This window comes from Malus sylvestris, chromosome 13 (assembly GCF_916048215.2).
Source record: "Malus sylvestris chromosome 13, drMalSylv7.2, whole genome shotgun sequence".
Classification (NCBI taxonomy): domain Eukaryota; kingdom Viridiplantae; phylum Streptophyta; class Magnoliopsida; order Rosales; family Rosaceae; genus Malus; species Malus sylvestris.
In genome coordinates, this window is record NC_062272.1 from 15,038,182 (window position 1) to 15,051,161 (window position 12,980).

The 12,980-nt window shown below is 40.9% G+C and overlaps 2 protein-coding genes across 3 annotated transcripts; one reads left to right on the forward strand and one right to left on the reverse strand.

Moving 5' to 3' along the window:
* The first annotated feature begins 839 nt into the window (after nucleotides 1-839).
* Nucleotides 840-2,916, forward strand: LOC126595137 (3-dehydrosphinganine reductase TSC10A-like). Its single transcript, XM_050261512.1, has 3 exons — nucleotides 840-1,645; nucleotides 1,898-2,188; nucleotides 2,683-2,916. The coding sequence occupies exons 1-3, from the start codon at nucleotides 967-969 to the stop codon at nucleotides 2,688-2,690; spliced, it is 978 nt and encodes a 325-aa protein (XP_050117469.1). The 5' UTR covers nucleotides 840-966; the 3' UTR covers nucleotides 2,691-2,916.
* Nucleotides 2,917-7,496: 4,580 nt separating this feature from the next.
* On the reverse strand, nucleotides 7,497-9,073 carry LOC126597455 (uncharacterized). 2 transcript variants are annotated; one of them, XM_050264250.1, is made up of 4 exons: nucleotides 8,660-9,073; nucleotides 8,352-8,540; nucleotides 8,197-8,253; nucleotides 7,497-7,842 (listed from the first exon to the last, which is right to left on the reverse strand). In XM_050264250.1, the coding sequence occupies exons 1-4, from the start codon at nucleotides 8,777-8,779 to the stop codon at nucleotides 7,693-7,695; spliced, it is 516 nt and encodes a 171-aa protein (XP_050120207.1). In that variant the 5' UTR covers nucleotides 8,780-9,073; the 3' UTR covers nucleotides 7,497-7,692. The 2 variants fall into 2 exon arrangements, with proteins under 2 accessions (XP_050120207.1, XP_050120208.1); XM_050264251.1 differs by lacking the exon at nucleotides 8,197-8,253 and having other exon boundaries at nucleotides 8,660-9,071.
* Between the last annotated feature and the right edge of the window lie 3,907 nt (nucleotides 9,074-12,980).

The following is a 12,980-nucleotide window of genomic DNA, read 5'->3' on the forward strand; positions in this document are numbered from 1 at the left end:
ATGGACAAATACCCATTGGTTATGGGTAACCGCGGTTACCCGTCCATTTAAATTAAACGGTTACGGTTATGGGTAACCGTTTAGATAAATAAACGGTTATGGGTATAACCGTTTACCCGCGAAATTTAAATGGACGGTTATGGGTATTAACCACGGTTATAAACGGGTAACCGTTTACCCATTTATTTTATATATGTAAAACTAACATAAATCATGTTCTCGATCCAATAATACTTAGCACTCAATAAATTAGCAAGGAATTCATCGATCATTCTCTCAATAACACTACTACATGAATGATGATTCTCATCATCAAGGAATTGGCCAAATTAATTTAAATTTCATGTAAGTAACCGTGAAATTAACAGAAATGTCTTCTAAACAATTTTTGTAACCCAATAATACTTAGCAAATATTATATTTACCTTCATTGGTAATAGTTAAAAATATCGTCTGTAAACTATTATTTCAATTATTGGAATGGTATAAGGACTTAAAAAATTAAAATATGGATATGTATGATAATGTACCTATAACGATGTTTAATTGTCAAAAAAAAAATTATGACAATTTTTTTTTAATTTTCAAGTTGTTAAAAAATATGTAGATGGGTGAAAAAATGGTAATGGTAAAAAAAAAAAAGATAAACGGGTTAAAAAAGGATAAATGGGTAAACGAATATTAAACGGTTACGGTTAAATGGGTATGCGGTTATGGGTATGGTTAACCATTTATAAACGGTTATGGGTATGGGTATAACCGTTTAGGTAATTACCCAACGGGTAAATGGTTATGCGGGTATGAGCATAAATGGTTATGGATAAATTAACCGCGGTTACCCGTCCGCATAACCATTGCCCATCCCTGTCTGTGCGGCCTATATTTTAGCCGGAGAACACAATATAGTCACTTAACTGAATTACACAACGCAACACTCACACTATCAACGCTTTGGAATCTCCGTCAATGGTGGACCTCTCCTTCCTCGCCCTCCTCCTCCTCCTCCCGCTCGCCCTCCTTTTCCTCATTCTCTACGTCATAGTCCGGCCCTGCCCCGTCAATATCCCAATCAAGAACCGCCACGTGTTCATCACCGGAGGCTCCAGCGGAATCGGTCTCGCCCTGGCCCACCAGGCCGCCACGGAGGGCGCAAGAGTCTCCATCCTCGCGCGCTCCCTCGACAAGCTCGAGGAAGCAAAGAACTACATCCAGCTGTCCACCGGCATCGACGTGTCAATCTTCGCCGCCGACGTCCGCGACTACGACGCCGTTTCGAAGGCAGTGGAGGAGGCGGGTCCCATCGACTTGTTGATCGTGAACCAGGGGGTGTTCGTCGCCGAGGAGCTCGAGAAGCAGGGATTGGATGAGGTGAGGTTCATGGTGGACGTGAATCTGATTGGGAGCTTCAACATGATCAAAGCCGCTCTCCCCGAAATGAAGAAGGGAGAGGACCGTGGGCCCCGCTCGATCGCGCTGATGTCATCCCAGGCCGGCCAGGTCGGAATCTACGGCTACACGGCCTACTCCGCCAGCAAGTTCGGGCTCCGTGGCTTGGGCGAGGCTCTGCAGCAAGAGGTGATTTCTCACGACATTCACGTTTCTCTTGTATTCCCGCCGGACACAGACACCCCTGGTTTCGCTGAAGGTAAAACTGTAAAAGAGTTGTAAATGTTGGACGTGGAATTTGATTGTTTCGCCTTGATTTTTCGTACGAGCGATATTCTACTTTAAACTAATACAAACTGCTAAACATGGGGAGGGAGATTCGAACTTGGATGCATTGGAATGTTAAATGCAGGTAGGGAGATTCGAACTTTGGTGCATTGGGGGGCACATCCGCTCTAGACAACGTGGCTTCGCGTGATTTTGCTCTAATTTTGATATTCAATTGTTGTAGAGAACAAGAGGCGGCCGCCGCTGACTGGCATTATAGCGGAGTCGTCTGGGGCGATGAAAGCCGAAGATGTTGCGAAGAGGGCTTTGGATGGGATTAAGTCCGCTTCTTTTATTGTGCGTTGCAACTTTGAAGGGTTATTGTTGTCTATTGCCACTGCTGGGATGTCTCCTCAGAGGTCGTTCGTTATGGCATTTTTGGAGGTGGTTGCGGGTGGTTTGGTTCGTCTTGTTGCTCTGTGTTTTCAGTGGAGTTGGTATACCAGCATACACAAGTGGCAAGCACAGAGCAAGAGTAAGTATAGTTTCATATCGCGGTTTAACTGATTATGTTTTAGTTTTCGGTTTGATCTTACTGCATTAGAGATTGTATTTCCCAGACACAATTGCCAATTGTCCGTATATTTCCTGTTGTTATCCAAACTGCCTAGTTTAATGAATGATGCTGCCGGGTTTAGATGTTTAATGCATTTGAATTACTCGTAATGCGTATCCAACTTTGCAATATGGTCCATGATCGGAGGGAATGCAGGACTAGCACCGGTGTAGCTGACTGAACGGTTGTCATTGCTAGTTAGTAGGAGATGAACTCATGAAAGTGAAATTATTCATCTGTCGTCGTAGAGAATATGCCCGAACAGTGGCATCTTTGATTCTTAAGAACCTCCTTTCCCTCCGATCTAACGCAACAGTCTGGGAATCCGATTCTTTTCTTTTTTCTGTGATGATTTCCTTGCATGTTTAGCTATGAATGACACTTGACCATTTCCTATGATTTTTTAATTTCAGGGACCTGAGATTCGTGGTGCTTTGTATAGCACTTGGACTGCAGCTGTCGGATGTGGGTTACTTTGGTCCGTCGAGTCTCTGACCTCATCCAGGGTCGAATCTAGTTGTAGAATAAAACAAGCATCGCTACAAGAATAAGGTAGTTGTAGTAAGAAACAAGATAATTGTAGCAAGAATACTCATGCAAGGTGTTTCCACAAGAATAATATTTTTTAATTGACCATTTAAAACAAAGTTTGGAAGGGGTTTGATTTTGAAATTTAAAATAATAATAACGAATTTAATAAAAAGATCCAAAATGACTTTTTTTAAAGCTTGAGATATCCTCAACATATAGGGTCGTTGTCAAGACACCTTAGACACCAAAAAGCTCAATTAACCCCAAAATGTCACTTTGACAGCATTACACAATGCTTTCTTTATTTTATCGCCATAAATTATCTACCTAGTAGAAAAATTTGAAACTTTTACACGAACATCCTCCAATTAGAATTACTTCAAAACTCGTCCATTTGATCAATTTTTGATCAAGAGGAAGTCGAATGTCCTACATTGAGCATATCAATCAAGGTATCAAAATTTCACTAAAATAATCAATAAATTATAACTAAAAGTAAAGTAAAATATATAGCATAATATCGACTCATCAATAGATGTCAGGAGCTGTAGGCTTAGGAAATTGAGACAACTCTTGAGATTTCTTTTGATACACTTTGAATTTTGTTTCTAGTTGATTTATTTCGTTGTTTATATAGATTACATGAGGACGGGTGTAAGCACGGTTGATCAACGAGTTTTTTTTGAAAAATGTGTTGTAATTTGTTGATGCATAAAACCGGAGGTCGTACAACGTAAATCCGACCGTGAATCTGATCAAAGATCGTGACGCCATCAATAAAAGGAGAAAAAAGAAAAAAGAAATGAAAGAGAACCGACATAACTTTTCGTGTCGTTTCCCACAGACGGCGCCAAATGTTAATGCACAAAACCGGAGGTCTTGGAACAATGTAAGTCCGACCGTGAATCTACATGAAATGTAAATGACACAAGATGTATCATGGTTCACCCCAAGGTTTGGGCTACATCCACACTGATTGTATTTCTTTGAGAGTATTTGTGAGGGAGAGAATGTGAGAGTTTTGCTCTAGATAGGAGAGACTTAGGGTTTGTGAGGGTGAGGATGCCCTTTTATAGAATAAGGGCTCCTCCCCTAATTACATATTTACTCATTCCTTTATTACATAATTACATTTAAGTCCCTCGAGTATTTATACAAGGTCTAAATACAAGGCCCTAAATATGATATAAACAGTAGTCCCCCAAGTCTTCAGTCAAAAGAGTCTTTTGGCTGGAGACTTGAAATTCAATCCATGTGTGGGCCGAAGTAACTAGATATTGTCTTGAGTTGATGCTCGATATAAGGCAGTGCTCAATCTGAAATGACGCTCAACTAGAAGTAGCACAGGCTGCGAGGCTTGTGGCTTACGTTGCCTTTAGTTGGCTCGACTTGCGGCGTTTGAAGGTGAGGGAGTCCCTTTTATAGAATAAGGGCTCGTTCCTCAATACATGAATGATGGGCTAGAGTCCATGCTCTTTAATGATGGTGAGGGAGTCCCTTTTATAGAATAAGGGCTCGTTCCTCAATACATAAGTGATGGGTTAGGAGTGATGCTCGCGGCGAGGCGGTTGCTCAGCTGGCGGCGTTGCTCTCTAATGATGGTGAGGGAGTCCCTTTTATAAAATAAGGGCTCTCTCCTCAATACATAAGTGATGGGCTAAATCCCTCAAGTATTTTTTATGAGGCCCAGTTGAGGCCCAATATATGGTACATAATGTAGTCCCCCAAGTCTTCGGTCAATAGAGTTTGTTGGCTGGAGACTTCAAATTGAATCCGTGTATGGGCCGAAGTGGTGGTTGTTCGAAGGCTGTATTTATATACCCTGCACTAAAGCTTTGTAGGTGAAGCTTTGCTAGTGAAGCTTTGAAGCTAGAACTCTGTAAATGAAGCTTTTGAAGCTAGAGCTTTTGTAAATGAAGCTTTTGAAGCTAGAGCTCTGTAAATGAATCTTTTGAAGCTAGAGCTTGTGTAAATGAAACTTTTGAAGCTAGAGCTCTGTAAATAAAGCTTTTGAAACCGTTTGACATGAGTGATGCTTATGAATGTTTATGTTGATTGACATGAGTGATGCTCACAGATGTTGTCATGAGTGATTGCTCATGAATGTTAACATGAGTGATGCTCATGAATGTTGACATGAATGATGGTCATGAATATTTATGTATGATTGTCATGAGTGATGCTCATGAATATTTATGTATGAATGACATGAGTAATGCTCATGTATAATTTAGAGTACTGGGCGTACTTTTGATCACCTGGTTGGTGGTAATAGCGGCGGGTTGCCGAATAATTGTGAAGTACTGGGCGTACTTTTGATGACCTGGTTGGTGCTATTTTAGGCTATGCCTTTTTTTTTCTTTTTTTTTTACCCTCTAATGGGGTTTATACATATTACCCTCTGATGGAGTTTATAAAGATGTCTGCAAAAGATAAAAATAAATTACATTATTCTGGTGGGATGTTTATTCCTTGCTTTTGTTTTTCTGGTTTGCTTTTGCTTTTCCCACTCCAATTCTTTCTCTTTTCCTTTTGCTTTCCATTGCGTCTCTATCTCTGTCTCTTGGCGAAACTGGAAGGATAATTCCACTTGCTTTTCTTGGACAGCCTGGTCGTGCCCATCACTCATCTTTTTTTTTTTTTTTTTTTTTTTGATGCCTTTTCCTTTTGCACCCCGCTCTGTCTCTCCACCTCCATGCAGACTTGATTTTCCTTTTTCTTTTCCTAGTGCACTTTTTTCTGCCTCTCCATCTCTCCGGCAGCCCGACCCATGATTGATGGCGCCACGATCTGATGGGTGATGCTGACCGTCTACATGTACGGAAATGGACTCAGATCCACCGTCGTGAGTGGAAGCAAGAGCGAAGCTGGAGCTGGTGACAAAATCTCCACCAGTGGTACATTCCAAGTGTTTGGACCGGGTTTCATTGGAAAGTCCATGGGAATCACTAACACCGCTGGTTCAAAGGCAAGGCCACCATTGCTCTTCGTACGGTCGGGGACCAAATTGCCTTCTTCAACTGCAGGATCAGCGGATACCAGGACACTTTGTACATGCAGTCCGACCGACAATTCTTCCGTAATTGCGTTATCTCCGAACACGTGGACTACATTTTTGGTGACGCCCGCGCATACATTCAGAACTCGTTGATCATCGTGAGGGAGCCAACCAACTCGCAGCATAACCAAGCTTTCATCATCGCTCTCAGAAGGCAGTTCCAGCACGAGATCTGCGCCATCATCATCCATAACTGCATGATCGTCCCCGAGTAGAAACTCGTCCCCACAAGGTTCGAGGTGAGGACATAGTTGAGAAGGATGTGGAAGTGAACATCATTGAACAATGAACCGTATCAATCCTCTGACGTGGACTACACATGCGTAGGTATGTAAGGTGAGGGGCGTGAAATCCTGGATATGGTAGGTGCAGTATGTCTGTCTGCAATCTGTCTCGGAGTCGATGTCGGAGTTTGGTTTTAAGGAGAACAGTAGTAGAGGGGAGGGCCACGTCACATCATTGAACAATGAACCGTATAAATCCTCTGACGTGGACTGCACATGCGTAGGTATGTAAGGTGAGGGGCGTGAAATCCTGGATATGGTAGGTGCAGTATGTCTGCCTGCAGTCTATCTCAAAGTCGATGTCGGAGTTTAGTTTTAAGGAGAGCAGTAGCAGAGGGGAGGGCCACGTCACTGGCAGGCGAGGGTTACCAGGTGCCATTCAACGCGTTGACTTTGCCGACGAGGGCTACCAGGTGCCGTTCCCGAGGGACTTCCCGAGAGAGTAAGCCTCGTGGAAGGTTTTCCTGCCGACAACGAGAAAGGACGGCGCCGTCCTTGTACTTCTCGGTGGTTTTCCACCAGGAGGAGGCAAAGGGGAGTGGGCCCCATTCCTTGAGTTCATCAGGAACGATTTGCAGGTCGATTTAAGCACGACCAATAGGCTGAGAATTTGACTGATAAGATCAGGAAATCAAAGAAGAACTACCCGGCTGGAGAGGATGGTGAGGACTCGGTGTTTTCGAAGCCCCATGAGCTTAAGTGCTTTGAGCTGTGCAAAAAGATTTGGGGTTCTGAGGCTTAAAAAAGTGAACTTTGCAGACTGAAGAGAGAGAGAAAGAGAGTTTGTGGTGTTTCTCTGTTTGAAGAGGTGAAGGAGATTAGAAGCAAGAGAGAGGGAGGCCAGGCACGTGGTCCGTGCAGTTACAGAGAGAGATTGAGTCAGAGAGGAGGTGCTCCGTGGCTTTTTTGGGAAATTTTTGGGTTCTTGGGTTTTTGCAGATTCAAGGTGGAGATGAAAACAAAATGAAAGAGAACCGACATAACTTTTCATGTCGTTTCCCCCAAACGGTGCCAAATGTTGATGCACAAAATCGGAGGTCTTGGAACAACGTAAGTCCGACCGTGAATCTGCATGAAATGTAAATGACACAAGATGTATCGTGGTTCACCCCAAGGTTTGGGCTACGTCTATACTGATTATGTATTTCTGAGAGTAGGGCTGGGTTCGGTTCTTATCGGTTCGGTTTTTTGCCAAAACCGAAACCAAACCGAAATTTCGGTTCGGTTCGGTTTGGCCCATATTTTTTTCGATTTTTTTCGGTTCGGGTTCGGTTTTTTTTCGGTTTTTTTTTTTTTTTTTTTTTTTTCCTCCAAGAAAGTCTTGGAAATCAACATAAGCACAAGAACTAACAAATTAGAATCAAGGCAGATATGGATTATTTTACGTCAATGGGACAATCCCATTCAAATATGCAACTAAAAGAAGAAAAAAGTCGAAGTGTCCGAATAGAATATTGGGCTCAACAACTGTAAAACCCACAGAAGCAGCTTCTGCATCATTAACATATCTATCTTAACAATGGCATTATTCAAAACTTCAGCTGCTTTTCTCACACATTGCAGGGAGGCCAACTTACAACCACACCAAGGAAAGGCCAAGAGCATCTAAGAGAGGCAAGAGTATGCCAAAGCTTTCTCCTCACTGAGCTCCTCTGCAGTTGCATCCAACTTCTTCCTCGAGAACTCGTCAATAGAGAGTCCTATACAATTGTGAAACAAATGTGTATTAGAACTTTGAATGTTCACATTCTATTCAATTGTTAAGAAATGCAGAGACTTCAGACTCTTACCTTGAACAATCTTCCACCAATTGAACTATTTTCATATCCACCAACTTAAGCTTTTATCTGCCATCTTAACTAGTTATACATCATTGCTTTACATCACCATTTAAATGCTACAAAATTTCGCAAAGTTTATTTTCTTTTCAAACTGACTTCTACTCATTTATTTACTATCGAAATGATTTAAACTATGCATGTCAATCTCTAACAAAAGCTATTGAAGAAAAACAGATCTCAACCTCATGGCTTGTCTTTAAAACAGTAATGTACCCAAAATTTGAGGAGCTTTTCTTTCTCAAACTCGTACTCTATCTTATGGTTGTCCAACTGCACAATTGAATGAGAAATTACAGTCAGTTACATAAGAAAACTCAGAGAAGAAAAAATTTGCATGTAACGGAAAGTGAAGAAAAACAGATCTCAACCTCATGGCTTGTCTTTAATTCCACATAAAACCTCCTTCCATCATCAGTTGAATCACAGCAATCCATTTCAGCACCCATCAGAATACGATGAGCCCCTAATTTTGTTTTGATCACAGAACAGTATTCAACATTGGCATCAACATTATGTATCGGTCCATCGTCTCTTCCTGGATCTCTCACCCAAGCTATCTGATAATCAACAAACAAACAGACGAAAGCTCACATTTTTCTTTCTGTTTATCTATTTTCTCAGCAACAAAAGAAAACCCAGAAAATTCACGAGAGAAATTACGGAGAGGAGTCAATACCTGGAGGACTTTGGGGCCGAGGAGGTGAGAGGACTTTCGGAGGGTATGCGGGTCGGGCAAGGACCTGGAGGAGATGGATTTGAGGTCCATGTTGGTGAGCTCCACTTGGATCAGGATCATCGCCTTCACTTGTTCGTGGTCGCCGAAGCACACGGCGAGGGCGAGGTGTGAGAGATTGAGAGTGAGAAGGGTCGCGCCGTCGCGGGTCGCCTGGGATTCAAGACCAAGAGAGACAGAGAGTTTGGGAAAGACAGAGATGAGGCTCGGCTGCGCGAGAATGTTACTGGGTTAGTTAGGGTTACACTGGAGGCAGGGAAGGGAACGAGAGAGAGAAGAGGGGAATGAATAAAAGGTGTGGCTGCTAGGGTTAACTTAAAGGGGATTTCTCAAAAAAATTAAAAAACGTTTCTGAAATGTTGGAGGCATAAGGGTTCGAACCCTTGCGCTGCAACTTGAAAATTTTCCCTGAAACCAACTTGGCAACAGGTTTTGTTTTGTTATGATTGTATGAATAAACTATTTATAATATTGAAAAAAATAATTAAATATATATAATTCGGTTCGGTTCGGTTTGGTTCGGTTTTCGAACCTCAAAAACCGAAACCGAACTGACCAGATTCGGTTCGGTTCGGTTTGACAGTTTCGGTTCGGTTTTTTTCGGCCTCGGTCCGGTTTGGTTTTCGGTTTTTTTCAGTTTTCGGTTTTTTGAACCCACCCCTATCTGAGAGTATTTGTGAGGGAAAGAGTGTGAGAGCGTTGCTTTAGATAGGAGAGGCTTAGGGTTTATGAGGGTGATGAAGCCCTTTTATAGAATAAGGGCTCCTCCCCTAATTACATATTTGCCCATTCCTTTATTACATAATTACATTTAAGTCCCCCGAGTATTTATACGAGGTCTAAATACGAGGCCCTAAATATGATATAAACATATTTCATTCCCCGCCAAAAATTCAATATGTTCAGATGAAATTGTTTTTTGCGGAACCGTATCCCCTCCGAACCTAATAAAATTGAGCCTATTACTGAGTAAGGGATCCGGACCATTGAAATTTGATCCAATGACTACAAACAGGGGCCCTCTTAAAGTTATAATAATTATAGCTGTTGAATCAAATTTCAACGGCTCGGATCCCTTACTCAGCAGGCTCAATATATTTAGGTCCGGAGGGATCCCCTTCCGTTTTTTGCCTCGTAATTTTGTTGTCGTAAATACTAAAGACGAGGTGGCATACGAAATTTTGGCTTGGACATTGTTTTAGCGTAAGAAATCATTTCTCCTTACTTGCAATTCACGAATTTGAAACATATGTGACAGTAAATTATTAGTCTAGAAAAAACTTTATGCACACATAGCAAACTATCATTTGTTTACAAGAATGAACGACTTTTTACACGTAAGGATCCAAATATTTTCTATGTTAAAATACAAACTTGTAAATAAATTATTGTAATAAAAAAGATGTTTCGACTAAACCAATACCTAAGAAAAGTTATTTTCCTGCACTTTTCCTCTCATTTTTTAAATTTTACACTGTGTTTGGATGAGGAAATTTAAAATTACTAAAAAAATTTCAAAATGATGGAAATAGAAATGACAGTATTTGTTTTTCTAGAATTAGTGAGTTTTTTTGTTTGATTAACCTAAAAGAATAATGAAATTTTGAATGCGGAATTTAATGTGTAGTCATTAATATGCGGAATTTTAAGCTTACTTTTATAGAAATTAGAAAATGACAAAGATTTACATAGAATTAGACTTGGAAATTGGAGGTCTCAAATTTCAAATTTTTTTTTTCATGCAAAAGTTCTAAATTATTACGTTAATGAATCTAAATAAGAAAACTGGTGCATATGAATTTTAAATTTTGATTTTTTTTCCGAATTCTAAGTTTATTAGATCAATGACACACCTCGACCGAGATCAAGGCATGTTGGCCATCACGTGAGGGTGACGTAGCCATGTGCACAGTGCGGAAGCAATAAAGATAAGAATTATATGAATAATTAAAAACCGAAACAACTAGAGTGCACTACTAAACAGGAAGTGTTAGGAGTAAGATAAAAAAGTAAACACTCCTAATCAGAGCATATAAAGTCTAGGTGCAGTCCAGTAGGACAAGTACTAATTATACAGTACCATAAGATGTCTTACAATTATTTAGATAGGTCAGAACCGTCGAAGTCCTCGCACCCAGCAACTGCAAACTTACCTAAAACCTGGAGGGGCGCAAAACATAAAACGTGAGTGGGCAAAAACAAATGTTTTACAAAACCATTTCATTTATCAACATATCTAACCCCTCGCTGTAAAACATATATAATTTTTTCCAGAATCAAGATATATGCATATACATAAATATATATGAAATTATATCAATTCAAATCATGTTTCACATAATCATATTCATATATATGCCATGCCAAGATATAACAGAGTAAGCAATTCAGGTAAGAATAATTTCATATAAATATAACATGTTAGCTGGAACCCATGTGGTAGTCTGTACGGCTGAATTCATAGCTCAAAATCAATCTAGCCAGAGTCACTACAATGACCTATACGACAACATACTGCACAAGAGTCGGAACCAAAGGAAAAGGTCTGTACGACAATAATGGGTGTGATATAATTATGCTCAATACTACTCTCACATAATAGTTGGGCGATAAATCGCTAGTCACCTACGAGTCGGAACCACCTAAGATGGTCTATGCGACAAGACTGTGCACCTAAATTGGATCTAATATGAGCATATGGTGCGGGATGTGACATAATAAACAGGCCTGTGCCATATCTCTGGCGAAATCACAATCACCCTAGGTGCAATTTTATGAGCTCAACATTATTCAATCACATATCACATCATTGACAATTCACATAACCAAACATAACTCACCTGAGCTTACCTGAGCGTCCACAGCACCACATATATATATATATATATAAAGCATCATATACCAATTCATATACGAATTATACTTACCAAAAGCCCACTCACTGGTATGTCGAAGGGTCGTAGCCCCGAGTCGCCCTTGAACACGCTCGTCCTCATGATAAGTCTCACCTATATGCGAATTAACTATAAAAACGTTATTTAAAGCACATAGGCAAAACTAGCTAATAACTTCTCATGCAATGCTCAATTTTGGTATTTGACTATACCACAGTGACCTACACAACTCCACGAACATCCCCATATTTTTAGAATAATTTTCTGACCACCCACGCGCCGGCCAAGGCACGGCAATATGTGCCCCCACGCGCGGCCACGTGACAAGCATATTAACGGTATCAGTCAACACCGTCAGGAATATTCCGTGGAATATTTCGTCAAATAGTAACGGAATCTGTTAAATTTAACTCCTGCCGTGGAATATTCCGTCATCCCTAACCTTGAACCTCCGGCAACCGTCGCCGGCGTCGGAAACTGGATAAAACTTTAAAACACTTATTCTCCTTCGTTTCTTCACCATTTTTCATGAAAATTGAACCATTGGAAAGCTGGAGATGAGAGGAACGACGTTATACCTGTTTGAAGCCTCGAAAACCACTAAATCACTCCTGAGCAAGCTCGATAATTCCGGCCAAACTTGTAGTGCTTCGATCTCAGTCCTCCGACATCCAATTCACTCCATTTTTCTTCTCCGAGCCTCACAAGGACATCCTAAAGCTTATTATGTCCTTAAAATTCCCTGAAACACAAGATTTTACGTGTGCATGAACAGTGCACAAAATCGAGGTTAGGGTTTCTCGGGTTTTTCACGGTTTCAAGTCCTAAGAATAGTATAGATGTACTCAGGGGCTTGCAAGGAACGAGAATCTCACCTTTAGAATGTCGATCCGTGCATGAGTGTGAGCTTTGTTGCTTGTCCGTACGTGAGGGAAAGAGAGAGAGTCCGAGAGATGAGAGAGCACGGGAGAGAAGAGAGAGGGTGCGTGTGTTGTGTGTGAGCTCCACATGGTCACCACCCAACCAAGGAAATAACATCTAAGTTTCCAAAATAAGTCTCACACACACTAAAATTTCAATATCCAAGGATAAAACCGTCATTTTACATCACCGATAATAATAATTTGGGATGGGCAGTAACAATCAAAACAAGACACTCAATACTACAATCTGGTGGTATTCCTTCTCACTTGGAAGTAAGAGGTTTTAGGTTCGAATCTCGTGGATAGATAATTCGATACCAAATTAAGCTACCAATTATATGGCTTCGCCGAACTCTCCCTCTTCTTAATGTAAAAATATCGATATACTTCAAAGAAAAAAAATCAAAACAAAATCGATGGACAGAAACAAACCGATTCGTGCTGAGG

What these genes read in the sequence shown, in the direction of transcription:
- LOC126595137 (XM_050261512.1), top strand. Translation starts at nt 967, where the DNA reads ATGGTGGACCTCTCCTTCCTCGCCCTCCTCCTCCTCCTCCCGCTCGCC. An exon ending in CACCCCTGGTTTCGCTGAAG is followed by an intron (nt 1,646 to 1,897) that starts GTAAAACTGTAA and finishes CAATTGTTGTAG; the next exon opens with AGAACAAGAGGCGGCCGCCG.
- LOC126597455 (XM_050264250.1), bottom strand. Translation starts at nt 8,779, where the DNA reads ATGATCCTGATCCAAGTGGAGCTCACCAACATGGACCTCAAATCCATC. An exon ending in AATTAAAGACAAGCCATGAG is followed by an intron (nt 8,254 to 8,351) that starts GTTGAGATCTGT and finishes TCAATTGTGCAG; the next exon opens with TTGGACAACCATAAGATAGA. An exon ending in AAAAGCTCCTCAAATTTTGG is followed by an intron (nt 7,843 to 8,196) that starts GTACATTACTGT and finishes ACAATTGTATAG; the next exon opens with GACTCTCTATTGACGAGTTC.